We start from the raw sequence: 21,357 nt of genomic DNA on the forward strand, positions 1-21,357 counted from the left end.
CAGAGAGTGTCAAAGCCGAGAAGACCTGCCTGTCCTCTGTGGTACACTGTGCTGCTCCATTGGAAGATGATCTGCAGGGGCCCAATATAGCTATGACTCCAGATCAAACTTGTTTATAATTTATTAGACAGGCAAATAACAAGGGTTTTTATTTGAAAGCCAGAATGCAATTTCTCTTAGGTAATACAATTTGTAGGCTGAACATGAAACTTAAAACCTGAAATAAATCAGCATTCACAGCATGTAAGAATGTACAGTCAACTATAATGTGACATTTTGTTTTATGTGTAAACATATAGCAATTAGGTCAAATATATCTGCTGGAATTACTTGGTGGCTTTGATTTGTGCGGATGCCTATAGCAGATTTATTCAGATTCTGAAGGGAATTGTTATTGTGAATTATCAGGTTTTATACGAACTCTGTATTTGTAAATGATACACAGGCTATGTAGCTTAATAAAAACCAGGAAATAGTTTACTTGATAGGAAAGTTTGGTAAGAATATAATATGGATAAAATGTATGTTGTGTAAAAAATGGAGGTGGGGTACTTTTTGGTAACCTTTGTATTCATTTGCTGATTAACATACTGGTGTGTATGTATTTAAGGTCATGTGCCATTAACCAGTTTAAGAGCTATCAACAATCAACCAGTTATTAGGATGACACTTCTGATGTCAACCTTGGGAGTCATAAGTCTGTAATCTATGGGAGTTGCACTTGGTAGCTCAGATGGTTAAGAATCTGCCTGCAATTTGGGAGACCCAGGTTCGATCCCTGGGTTGGGAAGATCCCCTGGAGAAGGGAATGGCAACCCACTCCAGTATTCCTGCCTGGAAAATTCCATGGACAGAGGAGCCTGGTGGGCTACAGTCCATGGGGTCACAAAGAGTTGGACATGACTGAACAACTCGCTTGGGAGTCTGATGTCAACCAGAGCTTTATTTCATTGTTCTCTTCAGGGATTCTTAGTATATTATATGAGAATAGTTAGAATTGGGACATGTGGCTTTCAATAGCTTCTTGGGAGAAGCCATCAACTACATAAACAACCTCAATGCAGGTATTGAGATAGGTTCGGTTTAGTTGTTTTAAGATAGCTAAACTTTATCTATACAACCTCAGATGCAAATGTTATAAACAATAGTAACAACAACAAAAATAAAGGTGGCGTTAACTATTGTTAAAACGCCTAACCCATCACCACTAAAAGCCAAACTGATTAAGCCATATCTTCCCCTTGTCCTAGACTCCAGGTTCCTGGTATGATTGACAGATGTCAATAAGGTGCAGTGGTGCAAACAAGAAGCCTAGTAGGCAGCTCTTTCATAAAGAGAATTAGTAGCTTCGTAACTATGTAGTACTTGGAATAAGTAGTACAGAATGGCTGTACTACTATAGCCAACGCCCAATAGCAGTCTGTTAACTCAGATCCAGGGAGGCAATCCCCATAGAGAGATTGTCCGCAGAATCATTTGTTTTCCTTATATGTTTGAAATGTATTTAGAATTTACCATTTTTCTGTTTGTGTAAAAATAGGCTCCAAAATATTACATGTGGTGTCTTAAGTTACCTATGGATTGGAACAGATAAAACTTTGAATCATCCAACCAGGTTTAGAAGTAGGCTTTTGTTGAATTTGTACTTATCAGAAAGCTAGCACTGTTAGTTTAAAGGAAAGAGTGTAGCCATGTTCCAAAAGCATCAGATGGTAATATTTCTCTTGTAAGATGAAACTGGAAATATGATGGAAATTTCAGAAATATAAAAACCTCATTTGCCAAGTTTCCCACTTGGTATCCAGAGAGTCATTCACACAGCACTTATTACTATTAACAGTAGGAGTGAATTCAACTCCCCCAGGAAACCATAACTTTCCAATACATTATTCATGGTTTAGGAATCATTTTCATTTTCTACCTCAAGAATTTAGCCAAATGACAACTATTTACTGAATTCTTTTTCCCAGTGTTTCATCATGTGCTAAAACTCTACAGGCCCTTGTCATATCAGGACTAGCAATGTTGCTTCTCCTTGATGGCCCTTCTCCTCGCATGACTCGCTTTGCGTGGTCTGAATGAGTACTGAAAGCAAATCCACGAAAGATTCTTATGGAAGATTGAGGTCACTGAGACTTCGGTGTAATAAGATAATTGATATGCTGTGCTGTGCTTAGTCGTTCAGTTGTGTCCGATTCTTTGTGACCCCATGGACTGTAGCCCATTAGGCTCCTCTGTCCATAGAGTAGAATTATTCAGTGACCTTTTCAATTCTAGCAATAGAAAGTTTATTTCTAAATTTGGGGTTGCAAATTTTTCCTAATCAGCTTTTTTTTTCATTTTTTTCCTCTTTTTATTGAGAAATAAAATACACATATTACAAAATTTATCTTACTAAAATGTATGGCCTACTAGTTATTAGTATATTGACCAAGTTGTGCAACCATCACCACTATCTAATTCCAGAACATTTTCATCACTCCAAAAAGGAAAACCCATATTATTAGCAGTCACTCCCCATTCTCCCCTCCCCCAACTTGTGGGAACCACTAATCTACTTTCTGTTCCTATTAATTTGCCTATTCTGAACATTTTATATAAATGGCATCATATAATGTATGGTCCTTTTAACTGACTTATTTCACTTAGCATAATGTGTTCAAGGTTCACTCATGTTGCAGTATGTATTAGTGCTTTATTCCTTTTTCATGACTGAGTAATATTCCATTGTGTGGACACACTATATTTTATGTATCCATTAATTCACTGATGGACATTTGGGTTGTTTCTACCTTTTGGCTATTGTGAATAATACTGCTTTGAACATTTGTGTGTAGGTATCTGCCGGAGTCCTTGATTTCAGTTATTTTGGGTATGTACCTAGGAGTGAAATTGCTGGGCCATGTGGTAATTATATATTTATAATGTATATAATTTTATTAAGGTATATGTAACAATTTAACTTATTGAAGAACAATGAAACCATTTCAACAATGACTGTACCATTTTACATTCCCATAAGCAATGTATGAGGATTCCCGTTTTTCTATATCCTAACTTGTTATTTTCTGATTATTATTATTGCCATCTTAGTGGGTGTGAAGTGATAACTCATTGTGATTTTTGATTTGCATGTCAGTAATGACTCATGATGTTGAATATCTTTTAATTGACCATTTACATATCTTTAGATAAATGTTTATTCAGATAAAAATTGGTTCTCTTTTCATTTTTTACTTATGAGAGTTTATTAGATAATCTGGATATAAGATCCTTATCAGATATGTGGTTTTCAAAGAATTTTCCCAGTCTGTGAGTTGTCTTTTCATTTTTTTGATAGTCTTTTTTGTCACACAAAAGTTTTTCATTTTGATGAAGTCCAATTGATTTTGTTTCTTTTGTCAGTTACACTTTGCCTCACTGAAATTCACAAAGATTTACCCCTGTATTTTCTCCTAAGAGCTTTATAATTTTAGGTCTTATATTTTGGCCTTCAGTCAGTTTGAGTTAATTGTTGTATATGAGGTAGAGATCAAAAATCATTTATATGAGGTAGGAATCAAAATCCAGTTTCCTCAGCAGCAGTTAGTTTATAATGTTAAGTCATTTATATCCTGTTGGTTATCTGTCTAGTTGCTCTTGCCATTATTTAAAATAGGATATTAATATCTATAGTTATGAATGTGCCAGTTTTTTATTTTCTAATTGCAGGAAAATTGCTTTACAATATAATTCTATTTATTTTTGGCTATGCTAGGTCTTCATTGCTGCTCAGGCTTTTCACTAGTTGCAGTGAGTGGGGACTACCCTACTAGTGATGCATGGTCTTCTCAAAGTGGTGGCTTCTCTTGTTTTGGAGCATGGGCTGTAGGGTCTGTGGGCTCAGTAGTCATGACTCCTGAGCTCTAGAGCACTGGCTTAATAGTTACACAGCATGGGCTTAGTTGCTCCATGGCATGTGGGATCTTCCCAGATCAGGGATCAAACAAGTGTCTCCTGCATTGGCAGACGGATTCTTTACCACTGAGCCACCAGGGAAGCCCCTAGTTATTATTTTTAAATTGCTTACTTTTCCTTTCAATTCTGTCAGTTTTTACTTCATGTCTTTTCAAGTTCTGTTGTTAGATGCATATACATTTATAATTGTAAACGATTGTATTGACCCTCAATGTTTTTAAAAAATGAACTTCTTTGTCTATAGTACCAATTTTTGTCTTAAAATATATCTTATCTGATATTAGTATAACAATTGTAGCTCTTTTTAAGTTACTCTTTGCATAGTATATTTTCTCATCTTTTTACTTGCAACCTATTTTTATCTTTGAATGTGAAGTGTGTCTCTTATAGGCAGTTTATAATTAGATCTCTGCCTTTAGATGGGAGAGTTTAATCCAATTGCAGTTAATGTCATATTGATACAATAGGATTCACATCTATCATCTTGCTTGTTTTCTACATATCTTATGTCTCTTTCTATTTCTCCATTACTTCCTTTTGCATTAAATATTTTCTAGCTTGTAACTTAATTCCCTTGTCATCTATTTTATCACATTTAAAAATTATTTTATTTGTAGTTTCCCTGTGGATTACAGTTAACATCTTAACTATAACAATTGGGCTTCCCAGGTGGCGCTTGTAGTAAAGAATCCACCTGCCAATGTAGGAGACACAAGAGTCGCGGGTTTGATCCCTGAGTTGACCAATCCCTGAGTCAAGAAGACCTCTTGGAGGAGGGCATGGCAACCCACTCAAGTATTCTTGCCAAGAAAATCCCACGGACAGAGGAGCCTGGTGGGTCACAGTCCATGGGGTTGCAAAGAGTCAGACATGACTAAGGGACTGAGCATGCACATTGATAGTTTGGATTAATACTAACTTAATGTTACTACTGTATAGTTTTGTTCCCTCTCTCCTCTGTGCTGTTATTACCATACACCTTATATCTTTATAAGTCCATCCATGCATAATTGTAATTATTCCTTTGTGTAACTTTCCTTTAAAAGAAACAGGAGGGACTTCCCTGGTGGTCCAATGGTTAAGATTCTGCACTTCCATCCCAGGGGGTGTGGGTTCAATCCATTGTACCATTTCATGCCACATGGTACAGCTAAAGAAAAAATTAACTGAAAATAAAAATAATAAAAGAAATAGGAAAAGTATTTACCAAGTAAAAATTTAATAATAATAATCTATGGAGTTACTTTTTCTAGTTTTCTTCATTTCTTCCTACAGCTTTTGGGATATTGTCTTGTATCTTTTCATTTCAGTGGAAAGGTTTCCCTTTACCATTTATTGAAGATATGTTTAATAGTGACAAACTCCTTCTGCTTTTCCAGAAATGTCTTCAGTTTTTTGAAGGACTGTTTTGCTGGATATAGAATTTTTGCATGCATGTAAGTCATGTCTGACTCTTTGTGACCCTATGGACTGTAGCCCCCCAGGCTCCTCTGTCCATGGGTTTCTCCAGGCAAGAATACTGGAATGGGTTACCATTTCCTTCTCCAGGGGATCTTCCTGACCCAAGGATTGAGCCCACAGTCTCCTGCAGCTCCTGCATTGGCAGGTGGATTCTTTACCATGAGCCATCAGGGAAGCCCATAGAATTCTTGGTTGACAGGGTTTTTTAAACTTTTTTTCAGTGTTTTCAATCTCTTATCCCACCGTCTTTGGCTTCTTGGTTTTTGATGAGAAATTGATTGTTAATCCTATTGATTATTGCTTGTACATGATGAGTTGCTTCTCTCACTGCTTTTATAATTCTCCCTTTGTCTTTGATTTTAAATACAGAGCTGTTAGAGATAGTAGGAGTAGGTTTGGATAATTATTTAACATAGAGCTGGAAAGTGGAACTTCACAAAGCTATATTGGGAATGATTTGCTCCTCTAAAAGGAAGGTTGTATAGACAAAAGTGAAGGATCTATTTTCCCAGCTGAGCTGATAGAAAATATTTCTTCTGGCTTGTATAACTAGAATAAGAAATAGAAGTCAAGTTGGGGGTAGCCTGGACTAGGGTCATGTTTGGGAAAGGAGAAGAATTTGTTTAGCAGTAACAGAAGCTTCCTGTAAACCTCCATGGCCCTCTAGGTTTATATGACTAATTAAGGCAGTTATGCACTTGTTTTCCATGAATTAAGGTATCTGCGTAAGTGTGAATGCCTAAGTGTATAAATTTGTTGAACACTTTGTCTCTGATGTTGTGGGTGATGTATTTATAGCAGAAAGTCTCTGCACTGTTAACTGACAGATAACGATGCTGGAATTTAGTTCAAACTTGTAGAATCACTACATATAACATCACTGATGGTTACACTACATATTCCTGACTCTTTCTGGAACCATGAAAGCACAAGATGTCGACCATCTGAAATACCATGGTAGTCCCTAAACATAATTATTATTTTAAAATACAAAGATTATAACCAGCCTTCCAAGCCTAATCTTCGGGACAGCAACATATTTGAAGTTTCAATTTAGTTGAAAGCTACCATAACTTAGGAATTTGCCATTTATTTTTTTAAAATGCTTAAGTGTAATGAGAGTAGGAAACAAAATAGAATTATGTGTAATTGAATGCAAATACAAGGATTTCAGTATGATTAAGCCTCTAAGATGTTTTCAACCAGAATTATTTGGGAATAGACAGGAAGAGATGAATGAGAGAAAATAAAGAAGTACCAATACTTTGGCAGGTGAATTTATCCACCTAATTGGAAATGGATAAGATGAGGACTTTGGAAGGTATTATTCCACTGCTTTTTACACCTTCTAGAGAAGAACTACTTTTGGACTATATACTTCTTGAAGGCAGGCTTCATGTTCTATTATTAGCTCTTACCCATGCCAACCTGGAAATTGGCTGCCAAGTTCTCAGGAGCCACGCTGTCCTCTTCGTAGCCTGTGCTTTGACTACTACTAAGGATCCAAGAGAAAGAACCTCATCGTCCTCCTTCCTGTTTTTATTTTTTATTTATTTAATTTTTTTGCGACCCCATGGACTATACAGTCCATGGAATTCTCCAGGCCAGAATACTGGAGTGGGTAGCCTTTCCCTTCTCCAGGGGATCTTCCCAACCCAGGGATCAAACCCAGGTCTCCCACATTGCCAGGTGGATTCTTTACCAACTGAGCCACAAGGGAAGCCCCTGTTTTTATAAAGTCATTTTTCAGGTCACTTTGCCTCTCTCCTACCTGCTGTCAACTGATTCACCTGTGATATCCCCAAGGATTAGGAAGCACTGGTGTGTTGAAAAGCTGTACTAACAATTGTCTGTGCGGGCTTGCTGTGCTCATCTGTAAAACAGGATTGGACCATATGATCTCAGGTTCTTTCGAACTCATTTACCATTCCTGGTCTATGACCTGATTCCCTTAGTAACAGGTTGAATATAATGCGACTACTTCAGGGTGCTCAATACACCTAATATCTCCATTTCTTACATTGGACACCATTCTCTGAGAGGTAAGTTCTCTGCTTCCCTTACCTGTTGCATGGGCATATGGGTTAATTTCTTCAAAGATGAAAACTACCATGGCTGTATCCAGAAATGTGTTGAATAAACAGGATGTTCAGAATGTGTGCATATTACCCGCTGTATCAAAAGAGGTTAAACATTGTGGGGGAGGGAAACATGTGTTTATTTAACAAAATGTTAATATGACTTAAAAGAGTCTCAGAAGATGGTGGAGAAGTCCATGTTAGAACTGATAAAGCCATTCTTACTTACTGAGCTCAATGAAGAGAAACAAATAAAGGTGAAATTATAAATATGTGTTGGTTGCAGCCTGTCATAAACTGTCCTTTTCTCCTCCCACACTTACATTCTCCTATTCCTGCTACTCTATCACTACCATCATCACCAAATAGTTGTGTGAAATAGAGAAGGAACTCAGGTAAGATAGTCAGCCAAGCTCTTCAGTTCTAGTAGCAAGCAAAATGTACATACCCCATCCACCAAAGAGCCAACAAGGAAAATAATTCATCATAATCTCTGGGACATATGCATCACCAAAACAGCACAGAATCAAGCTCTGCCCAACAATGAGTACAAATTAACTGGACTTAGCTACATGGTGCTCTTCCCAAACCTTGTGGTTAAATCGTAATGAGCTTTTTAGGAAAAACAAGGGGCCTGTCTGAGAAATGGATTCCTAGGCAGAGCCAATGGGAGAAATGCTTGATGAGATTTGAAATTTAAGAATAAGAAGCAATGATTAGAGAAACCCAGACAGGGGTGAAAATGATTATATCTGTACTAGACTCCAAATCTGCTTATGTACTTCAGAGAAGTGAAATTAATCTAAGATGTGCTACCAAGTGGCAAGTATTTCCATATAACTGAGTGAGTGTGTTATTTAGAGAATGAAAGGTGAGTGTGAAGGATAGTTTAGCCAAATGCTAAGTAGCAGTTATTTCATAAGTATATACAATCAACCCAGCAGAAAATTCTGCAGGTGGAATTTCTAAAAGTATTTGTGTTTTGTAAATAAGTTCATTTGTATCTTTTTACATTCCACATATAAATGATATCATATGATATTTGTCTTTGACTTACTTCACTTAATATGGTAATCTATGGATTCATCTATGTTGGTGCATTTTGTGTTATTTCATTCTTTAAATGACTAATATGCCTTTGTATGTATGTATGTGTATATGTATATATATATGTATTATCACATCTTCTTTATCCATTCATCTGTCAGTGGGCATTTAGGTTGCTTCCATGTCTTGGCTATTGTGAATAATGCTGCTATGAACATTGTTGAAGAGCACCATTCTCTTGATTCATTTATTTCAACCTTTAAAAGTATGTGATTAGATACGATTAATGGCATATTTAGTCACTAAAAAAATTAAAAATAAAATAATTTTACTCATGTTTTCTCTTTCCTATGGGAGCCTCCTTCCCTCTTAGGAATCTACAGCCTAAAACTTGGAAAGGGAAGAGTTAAAACTCTCTGATTTCCAAGGAAAGAATAACTAGAAACTCAGAATCTAGTTTTTCATCAAGTCTCAGCTAATTTACTTGTATCGGAGGCACCAGGCCATTTATTACACTTCAGAATAATACAATGCAGCCTTAATTATCTGAAGCATATTTGAAATTCATATTTTTCTAAGAGTACACCAGAGAAGAAAAACGGTTTTCACTGAAAACCTATTTATCAACCCTGATCTAGACCTCACCTTTAAAGGCAGGAAGCTCTCACAGGAAAACTAGAGGCATCTCACTAACCCTTGGTGGGCCTCCTTCTGAAAGGTAGTGAACCCTCTACTCCGGCCATTGAGGTTGACTCTTAAAGCCCTGTGCTTGATGACATAGCTGCTGTGGTTCATTCACAGAGGTTATTTTTAGAGGCAAGAATTCTCATTTCCCAAAAGTATAACCACAAAATATCTATTTGGAATGAATCCCATTTATACACTAGGACAACAGTAAATGTGCAGGTCGTGTCTGTGTAACCTCAGTTCTCTGAGGAAACGTGATATCCTAGTATACTCTCACCCTGGGACCTTTACCCTCCGTCAGTGGCCCTCCAACATCTAACAAGGTGATTCCTTTGGAAACCAAATAGGGCTGCGGGTTTCACAGATGTCTTCAAAATAGGTTTTCGTTCCAGAAAAAAATGATATATTTCATCCCTGAGACTTGTCACAATTTAAAACTGACATGGAGCCAAAAAGTCACTCATCTTCAACAATGGTGGTGGCCAGGGTCAAATGCCTTCTGAGGAAAACAGGACTTGGCGGCCTGAAAGGTTACCCTGCTGGATTTGCATTTTGCGGCCACACTGGCAAATCAGCTCAATCTGGCCAGCTCCTGGAGGCTAGGCCAGCCTTGACTCTAGCCTTAGAACCAGAACTGTGTATGTGCGGCTTTTGGACCCCTAAAATGAGATTTATTCTAGTAATGCTAGAGACACTAACGGAGGTCATTTCAGAGCACAGAACTGGCATCCATTCGGCCAACTAATCTAGAAACAGAAGACTCATCTGGGAGTTGGAAGAGCCTCACCCGGTGGCCTCAGGAACCATGTTCAGCCCTAGTGCTTTGGTTGGTTTTGGCTACATCCTTTCAATTAGTTGGTTCATTTGCATAAAAAGATTAATTTCCTGCCTTCCTCTTTCACTTTATCCCACTTTATCAGAGGAGGGGGCTCCCTCAGCCAGCGGGGAGTAAAGGACCTGCTGGCAGTCAGTCACTCAGTGTATCTGTACATCTGTCTAGCCTCAGTATATCCAGGGTTCCCTGGCAGGAATCAGCTAAAACCATGCGAAAGCAATAGCAATGGCTTATCAGACAAGGGTCGAAGAGAGGGAGATTGAGAGAACCAAAATTTGGTGAATAAATTGCTTGTTTATTTTGTTAGCCCTTTGGTTCATTCATTCTTTCGATCACCAAGCATTTCCTAAGCACCTGTTATGTGTCAGGAACTGTGCTAGTCCCAGGGCCATACCCTTTCGAATTTAACGCTGGAGTACAAAAGCCCTCCTCCCTGGCCCCGTTCCAAATCCTAACCACCTTAAAGTACCTACACTTGAACTTTTTCAAGGTAAAATGAGTACATTGCCTCACATCTCCCTCAGCTCCAAGTTCTTTATTTATAAAAATGAACCTAATAATACTTGCCCTGCTGCCTTACAGGGGTGCAGGATGGATCCACTGAGAAAATAGAAATACCTTTAATTATAAAAACAATGAAATGCTGATAGTAATGACACAATAACTTAGATTTATTGAGAGCTTATAGGCTTCCCGGTAGTAACAAATCTGCCTGCCAATGCAGTAGACATGGCTTCGATCCCTGGGTTGGGAAGATCCCCTGGAGAAGGGATGGCAACCCACTCCAGTATTCTTGCCTAGAGAATTCCATGGACAGGGGAGCCTGGTGGGCTACAGTCCATAGGATTGCAAAGAGTCGGACATGACTGAGCGACTAAACAACAAGTGTTCCCCAGAACAAGTCTTACCCAGGCCATAGCTGACTGTTAACTGGAGCCAAAAATTCAGAATTCATCCTCTTCAGAGATTCAGATCTTATAAATGTATTATTTTAATATAAAAGTTAATACACTATTGTATAACTACTTACTATGTGCCAGATACTAAGCTTAGTGCTTTACATGGATCACCTCATTTTATCCCCATGATAATGCAATGTGGGAGATAGGAATAGGTATTATTAAACACATTTTACAGATAAGAAATATAAGACCCAGAGAGGTGAAAGAATAACTTGCTTATAGTAACAAAGCTAGTAAATGATGAAGTCTCGATTTGAATACAAGTTTTCTTTCTCTGGAGTGAGCTTTTTAACCACCGTGCTTTGCCTCCTCTTGGAAAGGTATAAAACTCTACAGTTCTAAGCTATTAGTAATATTATTGTAGATATTTTTATTTTAAGGCAGTGGACAGTTTCCTAAAACTGCAGAGAACCATTTCTACCACTGGGAGGGAGCCCCACAGGAATAGTTTTTGTTTGTTTGTTTGTTTTTAATTTCCTCCCAAGTTTGCTTCTCTCACATCCTGGCTTGTTTTACTCTCCAGGTACTTATTGAATTGGGAGGACTTATTTTCACACGTTTCCACTCTACATTAACAAACATCAAGTAAGAATCAGGGAAGCTAAAAGTGGTAGAGAAAGCATGTGCTGTGGGTAAGAGGCAGAAGTGAAAGCAATGCCCAGGCAAGAGTGTGTCCGGGTGTGGGTGGCCTTCTGACTTGACAGCACATGAAAGCACAGCCTCTGACAGGTCCCACTGCTATCTATTACTGCACATTTCTCTCTCTGCATGCATCCTTAGTGCACAGACCCTTATCTTCCTGGGAGCATGCAGAAGGCTTTCCCCAGACTCTTAAAAATTTCACCCACCCTCTCTCCTGGTGCCTCAGTATTTGGCCATGGAGTGTTATTTGTTTTGCTTCACAAGCCATTTGTAATAAGCTCTTCATGGTGGCTATTGCTTCTCCTCTTCCTCCCTTTCCTCATCTTCAAGATCATCACCATCAACCTCAGCAACAGAGTCAACACGTTTGAGCCTTGCCAGGCAATGTGCTAAGCACTTTATACCCATTCTTCTATTTATTCATTCATCCATTTAATGAATATTTAGTAAATGCTTACTTTGTACCAAACACTGCACTACACACTGCTAATCGAAACAGACGGTTATTTCTTCTGTTAGTGGGGGTGCAACAGGGGACTGTATAATTACACACTGTGGAAAGTTCTATGAAAGGAAGATACATGGGACTATGAAAGGTGAAAGGTACTATTGAATTTAAATCTTCAACAGCCCTGTGAAGTTAATAAATAGCATTATCCCCTATTTTATAGGCATGGAAACTGAAACTCAAAGAGGTTGAGTGACTTGCCCAAAGTAACACAGATAGTAAGTACACTGAGTAGAGGTTCAAATCCATGCTGGTCAGATTCCAGAGCTCACACTCTTAAGGGCTATACTTTATTGCCTCTCCAATGTGTGAAGTGCCTATATAGCCATTCATTCTAGTCCTATGCACTTTGGTTCTGGCTTCTCCTCAAACGTGTGGAGTCGCAATTGTTTCCAATTAGTTGTGGCTGTGGTTTGGTGCATTAGTTCAAAGAAACTGTGCACGCAAACAGAGGTCATGTGCCCTAGGTCTCATGGATGTGCACAACGTATAAATAATAATGGCATTCCTCCAAAGCTGGGATTCATTGGAGCCACTACATTTGTTTCCCATTAGCTTATGCTACTCAAATACAAACAGTAAAGCATGTATTTACATTGCTGTGGACATGGAAAGCCGAGCCCCCAAAGCATTCCTTGCAGGTTGTATAACACTGAGCGCCCAAATAGTTCAAAATCAGTTTTGTAAGCCCAGCTCAATAGCTTTAAAAAAGGTAACCTGGATTCTAGATATTTTGAAAAATGCCTAGAGAGAGGTATGTGAGTGGCCAAAAGAGACAAAACTAGCTAAATCCTCAAAACATGTTCCAAGCCCCATGTTTGTAGCATCTACTTTGTTATTTATCCTTTATTTTTAAAATGCTAAAGTGCTTGAAGTCAAGAAAACTCTTAGCCATGTAGCAGCAGTGATGGAATTCTTCATTCTATTCTAACCAGCTGTCTGAAGCTTTTCAAAACAAACGTGTTTGTGATAAGATGGTTTGGTTCTTTAAGATGCAGGAGATGCAAGGCTGGGAAAAAAGCAGGAGGCATCTGATGTCATTATCTTCCCCTCCACCCCTGTCCCCAGCCAACCAGCTCTCCCAGCCAATAACAGAAGGCTTTCCCATCACGGTATAGTTCATGGATAGTGTCTGAGAAAATGAGACTGAACTGGAAATTATCTTAGGTAAAGAAGTCAAGATGGCAGAAAATGTGAATGAAGACCCCATTAGTTGTTGTCTTTACCTAAGAGAGCATAGGGGGTTTTTTGTTGTTTTTGTTTTTGAAGACCTGTGGACTTGGAAGCAGAAGACTATTTTTAATGAGGACTCTATCACTTGGTGCTTGGTCTAGTCTTATCTCCTCTCTGAGCCTCCCTTGACATGGGAAATGGGGATGGCAGTCTTCCTTGTTTATACAAATTGATAGTGTGGATTTGAGGATTACATGAAAGAACATATGTTAAGTCCTAGCAAAGTGTGTGGCTGATAAAGTCCATATCTTTACAATCGAGATAATTCCAAGAGGCACATTACTTATACCATATAGGCAGATCAAGAATTGCAGCTCTCTCTGGTCTAATTTCAGCATATTTGATCCCCCTAAGAACAACAAGTACGTCGTTTGATCTTTGTTCCCCTGTCAACCAAGCATGAAAAGAGCTTTGGCCAAATCACACTGTCCCATGCTGCAGTGCTCTTTTGTTATCTTGGTTATGGTTTTAAGAACATGAAACTGCTGTACTCTAGAAAGCCTTTTTTGCTCTTATGCTGTGGTTCTAATTTTCTTAAGTAATTATTCAACGTTTGTTTCCTTTTATCACACAACCCTGAGTACCTGTTCCAAGGAAACTTAAATATTTCCCTTTGTAATCCTGAAGTCACTCACTTTACACAAGAGTATTTTCATTAACTACAAAGACAAAAGGTCATGATGTCCATACCTAAGTATAAAGGAAATCATCAGATTTTTAATAAAGTGGTTTGAAGAACATGCATTAAGGATTCAGACACCTGTGGAGCTGAGGCGACTCTTGTACAAAGATGGTTTCACTGGGTTTCTGGGAGGTGAAGTATCACCAGAGTGAAAGTGAAGTCGCTCAGTCGTGTCTGACTCTTTGTGACCCCATGGACTGTAGCCTACCAGGCTCCTCCATCCATGGGATTTTCCAGGCAAGAATACTGGAGTGGGTTGCCATTTCCTTCTCCAGAGTAGCCCTTCTTAAACTGTGGTCTGTGGTTCACTCACAGGAAGGTGGGGACAGGGCAGGGTGGGGCTGTGCTCCACCCCAGACCTAGTCAATTAAAAGCTCCGTGAGTGGGGCCTGGAAGCTGGAGTTTTTAACAAACATCCTAGGTGATTCAGATGGAAATTGAAGACTCACTCTCATGGTGTATAAAAATGTACATACCATTTGACCCAGTAATCCTACTAATGGGAAACTAGAAAATAATCCAAAATATGGAAAGAACTATTGAATACTCCTGATGGTCCATCTTTATTTATAGGAGCAAAAGAACTAGAAGCAATGTAATATTTTCAAAATTAGGAAAATGGTTAGGTAGATTTTGGTAGATCCCTGGAGGGCACTGTGTAGGTGTTTTAAACACATTTGAAGAATTACACTGATCACATTTATTCATTACAGCAATTCTAGGAGACAGGCATTTTCCTCATTTTACAGATGAGGACTTTGAGGTTTAGGGAGATTAAGCAACAAAGTTAATAAGTGGAAAAAAAGAAGTTAATAAGGGGAAAAGCCAGGATTCTAACCCGAGTCAGTCTAATTCTAAAATGCAAGTTCAACTATGTAAAAATACAGCCATTAGAAACAAACCCTACCCTTGTAAACCAAACACTGGTTCTTAAAGTTTGGAAATTGGAATTTCCCCCTTATATCCCTTTCTTTCATCTTTCTACTTTAATACTTACATAATGAAAATATGACATCATAAAATCAAAAGTGATTGTATATTTAAGCAACTGTGAAAGTTTCATGTGAGTCAACAGAGTAGCAAGGAGGGTGGAAAATGGAAAAAGCTGCGCAGTGGAAAGGTCTCATGTACTTCTCGCTAAGGCCGGCCGAATGATGCAAGGCGGAAATGTCAGGTTTAGTGAATGTTTCAGTGGGGTCGTGGAGCAAAATCATCAGATCAGTGTTTTAATAAGATAGTTAACAATAATCATTATTCTGAGCCCTGGCTTTTAAAAAGCTAATAGGATATTGTCCTTTGAAAATGGCAAACAGTTAATCAAAAGCATTAGGCACCTAAAGTTAACTGTACAAGGGCCTCATAACTTTCCTTTCATAAAGTGAGCATTCAGTCTGGAAGACATTGTAGAGTGAGAGAGGGAACGAAAAGGTCAATATTGTGAATTGTAATTAGCTGATTTGATTTCTGTGCCAAATTCCAGGCTGTACTAAATCCACAGTCCTCGCTGGCAACTCCTCATCTCTGACACATTACCCTTCTTTCAACACTCTGGCGCTTCAGAGTCCTTTAAGACTTTTGCATTAACAATAGCTTTCTAGGTTTGGATTGGTTTTGTTAATGTGTGAGGGTTAGGCTCATCAGCAACGTCTATGTAATATGGTTGGAAAGTGTGCTGTAATCCTTCTTCAATGCTGAAGTTGTCACCCAAGTGGGAGTAATTTAAGAACTAAAGAAGTAATTTCACTGGCAAAGTTTTAAAGTTTTTTTTTAATTGCACTTAAAAAAAACCCTGAAATACCAGAGAATACTGGAGGCATTGTACACGAGGTTGGAAAACAGCCTCTCAAAGATTAGCTACAGATCTTAGCCAGGGTCGTCCAAAAGACTTTAGCTATTCATTTACAAGTTTTTCTATAATTCATCTGTGCTTTGGCCTTCTCTTTTTTTCATGAGGTTGTGGAAGTAGCTGTTAGAGAATTAAATATGCCATGCCACTTCCTTTTGCTTCAGTTCAATAGCACTGAAGTGCTATTGAGTGCCTATCATGTGCCAGGGTAGCTCAGTGGTAAAGAGCCCGCCTGCCAGTGCAGGAGATGTGGGTTCGATCCCTGGGTCTGGAAGATCCCCTGGAGGAGGAAATGGCAACCCATTCCAGGATTCTTGCCTGAAGAATCCCATGGACAGAGAAGCCTGGAAATGGAAAGCTACAGTCCATGGACTCACAAAAGAGTTGGCTACAACTTAGTGACTAAACAACAACTATGTACCAGACACTGCCTTAAATGGTATGGGGTTCAAAGATATATAAGGCACTCACTGTCTGGTGGTGGAGTGAAGCCACATGTACAATAAATAATACCAGGTTGCATTCATAAACTGCAATTTGGGAGGTTCAGATACAGGCAGCAGTGCTGGAAGAGGGAAAGGGAGAATTATAATGACCATCTGTGGTGGCCAAGAAGGCTTTATTAAGGAAGTGACATTTGAACTTGGCTTGAAAGGATGGAGTGCTTTCAATAGACGGAAATGAAAACAACTCACATTAGGTGCTCAATTAATGTTTGCTGAAGGGATTAATAAAAGGCACAGATGTGAGATGTGCTTGAGAAATAGCAAGTCCACAAAGCTGTATCTAACCACAGATTCCCCTTATGTGAACAATTCTAATTCAGGTAATCCATGACATATATGAAAGATGTATTTTTCAAAATTGACCCTAAAACGTGTATGTCAAAAGCAGTTTTCCCATACATTTCATAATGGTAATGGAAGAAATTAGGGTGGTTTGGTCAAACTGAAATGACATTATCGTCTAGGTTAGTAGTACTCAAATAGTTAATGAACCCTGGTAGTCCATGAAACCCAAGGATCCACACAGTCAAAATGACTTGCACAACAATACTAAATATTATTTGCCTTTTTCACTGTGCTGATATTTGCACTGATGGTACAGATGCAGTAGTGAGTACAACTGTCAGTGCCACAGCATGAATCAAGGCAGTGACACCAAATTATACTCGTAATCATTACACTTGAAAGAAAATAAAAGGCACTCCACTTGAGAATATCATTGCTAAAGCAGTAAAAACAATTAAAATATTAAACCTTAACAATTGAGTGTACTTTAAAAAAAATATTCTGTGTTATGACATTTGACTTAGGTGTAAGGTACTTATGCTACGAACTGTGTTGATATGTGTCTCAAGGAAAAGCATCTGTGAGATTATTTAAGCCATGAGCTAAATTAGCCTTTTTTAATGACTGACAAACTATGGTTATGCAGGCTTGAGTATTTGTTAGACATTTTGTTTGAAAGGAACAAAGAGAGCCTGACAGTTAAAGGAAATACTGACTGTGCTGTGGCCAAGGATAAAATTCAAACTTTAAAGAGTAAATTAAAATTTTGGAAAACTTGTATCTATCACCATGACCTTGAGAGCTTCCCAATGCTTCAAAGACTTTTTAAATGAGATTGGAGGTGATGTTAATGAATGTGATTTTTAAAATATCATATAATAAAAGGTGTCAACATTTGGGAGACCTGCAGAGCTCAGTGAACCAATATTTTCCAGATGATCTGTGCATGAGGAGACAAAATGGGTAAAAGGCCCATTCAAAATTCAAAACACACCAATGGATTTTAATGTAACATAACATGAAAAGTTTACTTATATGGTTTCATATCCAACATTGCAAGTAACCTTTCTCACTTGTTGAGTTTTTATGTAGTTTCAATGAAAAATATCCAGAATTATCTTAAAAGGCTACTCTTAATAAAATACTTCTGTCTTTTCCCATTACATACCTGTGAGAGGCTGAATTTTCTGCAAATGTTTCAGCCGAAACAACATATAACAACAGATTGAAGGGAGAAGTAATATGATAATCCAGGTATCATATGAAGCTAGATATTAAAGATATTTGCAAAAATGTAAAACTATGCCAGCTTTCCTTCTAATGGTTTTATGTCAGGGGAAAATATATTTCTTTTTCATTAAAAATGCTATTTATGTTAACATGTTATGGGTTTTTTATTTGTTATGTTTAAATTAGCTTTTAAATATTTCTTTTAATTTCTCAGTTGTAATTTCTGAGATGGTAATGTTGATAGATACAACTGTATAATCAAAAGTTCCCTGATATTCCCAATAAGAGTATAAAGAGGTCTTGAAATCTAAATGTTAGAGAACTGCTGGTCTAGCTTATCCAAGCCTTTGTGTCTATATTATACTTTTAGATGTGTAGGATGGGGGAAAGGGTAGAGAAGGAAATGTGTTTAGAGTTTGATGGTGGAGACGGTGCTGGAGTAGAAGATGATAGATAGAGAGGTTGGCTTCACTGATACCATTAGAGGCTGTTGGCCAGGAAAGAACCAGCTTTTTGTTGTGGATTTTTCTTTCTTTGCTTAGAAAGAGAAACAAACCTGCAGAGTCACATTTCTCTATGGTATATAGCTTGTTCCAAGTAGATCATGGTATAACAGCTAAATCACAGGTGGAGAGCAGAAAAGTATATTTTGCAGGGACAGTGAACACAAGACAGTGAAAGCCACAGAAACCAAAATGTGCCTGTGCGTTTCTTTTCTTGGATACCTGTTCTGCAATTCCGAAAGTCTCACTTTCTGCATATCCACATCTTTTGTTGTCCATTATTTAAAATAGGAGGTGGACTGATATGTAGGACTAAACATGGATGGTGGGGCAGAAGCTACAGTAGGAATAGAGGGTATTGGAATACAGCCTTGGAGAGAGATGGTGAGGAAAAATAAAATTGCCCTCAGAAGACCACACTCATGCTGTGAGCTGGGCTTCTGAGTCTGTGGTGAGACTTTTGGGAGGTGGAAGTCACCCTAAAATTAAAAAGGCATTGACTATGTGACTGAAAGGCCAGACACTGCAGAGCGTGTATATGATCTACAATAAAGCAGAATGAATTTCAAAGCATCTGATTGAAACTGTAGAAGATGGAGATATTTTTGAAGTTTTTCAAGTGGTCAGGGCATAGTATGAAACAATCAATTATAAGTATTCATCCAAATGTATATAAAATGTCACTGCCATTTTCTTCATGTGGTGGGATGCATTTGCTGCTTTAATTAAGTGAATGTAAATATAGATATAGTGGGCTTTCATAGACATCTTTTCTGAACTTGGTGTTCTCTCAGCCTATAAATATGCTTTGCCTATCATGGCTTAAGTTCCTCATCAGTGACTTCTCCCATGGAGGCTTAAGACATGGGAAACTTCTGATATAATATTCATTCTGGCTACTAATGGTGGAAGTAGAGTGGAAGAGTGGAGAATCCTGTCAAATGCTATGGAAAGGTCCAGAAGTATGCAGCTCTAAAGAGTACAAGCAATGTATGTCTATAAAAGTTTGAAAATGATTTTTAAAACTTTCTGTGTAGCTCTTTTTCACATTTTAAAATGCTTCCCGTTAACAACACACTGTCTTAGACCTACCTGAGAAATATAAAAATTTGCTGCAATCCTGGTTGTTTTCTTTCAGCTCCTGAGGACCATGTCTGTACCCAAAGGCAGAGTTCTGGATAAAAACCTTGATGAGGAAGGGCTTGAAAGTGGAGACTGTGGCGATGATGAAGATGAGTGCATCGGAGGCTCTGGTGATGGAATGATGAAAGTGAAGAACCAGCTCCGCTTCCTTGCAGGTAAGTGATTAGTGCTGGTTCAAATCTGAGCTAAAATGGTGATGCTTGGGAATTAAATACCAATTGAATCTGCTCTTTATAACTTCACTAAAATCTCTGTAATACACAATGGCAACAAGGAAAGGTGACACTTTAGAAAAATGAAGTTTTCAGGTAGCTTTTTAAAAAAATCTCTTGACCTAAAAGGGTAACTTCCTGTTTTTCATTGTCTTAAAATGAACTGACTTGAATCAGTTGGCTTTGTTTCCTACTGGAAATTTCCTTGGTTCTTCTCAGTTATAAAAAGAGATGCAAAAAGAAATGCAATCTTGAGAGCCTAGTGAAAAACCAATGATGGGGTAACTTTCAAAGAAAAGACATTAGGTGACCTTCTCCTCTTAGAATGTCATATTTGGTTTTTTCCACTAGTAGTTTAACACTGGTAGGCTATGCTACATAACTGTACAGCTACATGAAAACAAGTAGAAGAAAAATAGCTGATGCTGCCAAGACGGCAAAACAACCATAACAAAAAATATTTCTTCTCAAGCCACATTTGTATCGATTAGCCCAATGTACAAAATGCTTTCATATGGATAGGCATTCTTGTTTCCATTTATACAGAGAGATAAAGCACTGTATAAATACAAGAAAAATTGGGGCTCAGAGAAGAAATGAGATTCATCTAAATGAAAGAGCTAGAAATCCAACTTGAGTCTTAAGACTTCTGGTGTCCGTTCTTCCTTCTGCAATGCACAGCCTTCTTGAAATCCTATTGCCCGTGACTACTGAGACCCTACAAGCTCCTCTTTCTGTTTCAGCCTCTTTCCTTCCCTGTTTCTTTCTAATGCTGTCCTGAAACTGAGTCTCTTCTTAAGCTTCTATGTTTTCTCACTTCTCCAGAGAAAATATGTATCTTATTTACTTTGGCTATTTCATTTTTTTTAATGATTTTTGTAAGTTCTTTTTTTTTTTAATTCTGGCAAAAAAAATCTAACATGAAATCTACCCTCTTAACAAACTTTTTCAAATTTTTTTTTGACTGTACCAAGTCTTTAATTGCAGCACACAAGAATTTTGATCTTCATTGTGGCGTGTAGGATCTTTAGTTGCAGCATGTGAACCCTTGGTTGTGGGATATAGGATCTAGTTCCCTGGGCACAGAGTCTTAGCCACTGTACCACCAGGGAAGTCCCTCATAACAAGCATTTCAGGGTACAGTATTGTTATTAATAATAATATGCAGATGTACGGCAGATCTCTAGACTTCTTCATTTGTATGACTGAAAATCTGTCCCCATTAAACACTAACTTCCCTTTCCCCCTCCCTCAGTCCCTGGCACCACCATTTGACTTTCTGCACCTAGTTTGGCTACTTAGCTCCCTCATAGAAGTGGAGTCACGTAGCCTTCTATGACTGGCTTATTTCACTCAGCATGATGTCCTCAAGTTTCATCCACATTGTAGTGTATGACTACAGAATTTCCCTCTTTTTAAGGCTAAATAATGTTCCACTGTATGCCTGTCCTGTGATTACTTTATTCCTTTAGCCATCAGTGGACATTTAGCTTGTTTCTGCCTCTTGGCTGTTGTGGTTAATGCTGCAGTGAACATTTTT

At 38.1% G+C, this 21,357-nt stretch overlaps 1 protein-coding gene across 1 annotated transcript in view; it reads left to right on the forward strand.

Annotated features, from left to right (window-relative positions):
- Positions 1–21,357, forward strand: part of GPC3 (glypican 3) — a 443,947-nt gene that overhangs the window by 362,982 nt on the left and 59,608 nt on the right. The window contains exon 7 of the mRNA XM_070464223.1: positions 19,601–19,760. Coding sequence (XP_070320324.1) covers positions 19,601–19,760 — 160 coding nt within the window. The remainder of the gene's footprint in view (positions 1–19,600; positions 19,761–21,357) is intronic.

The sequence above is a fragment of the Odocoileus virginianus genome, unplaced genomic scaffold, assembly GCF_023699985.2.
Source record: "Odocoileus virginianus isolate 20LAN1187 ecotype Illinois unplaced genomic scaffold, Ovbor_1.2 Unplaced_Contig_21, whole genome shotgun sequence".
In the NCBI taxonomy this organism is placed as follows: domain Eukaryota; kingdom Metazoa; phylum Chordata; class Mammalia; order Artiodactyla; family Cervidae; genus Odocoileus; species Odocoileus virginianus.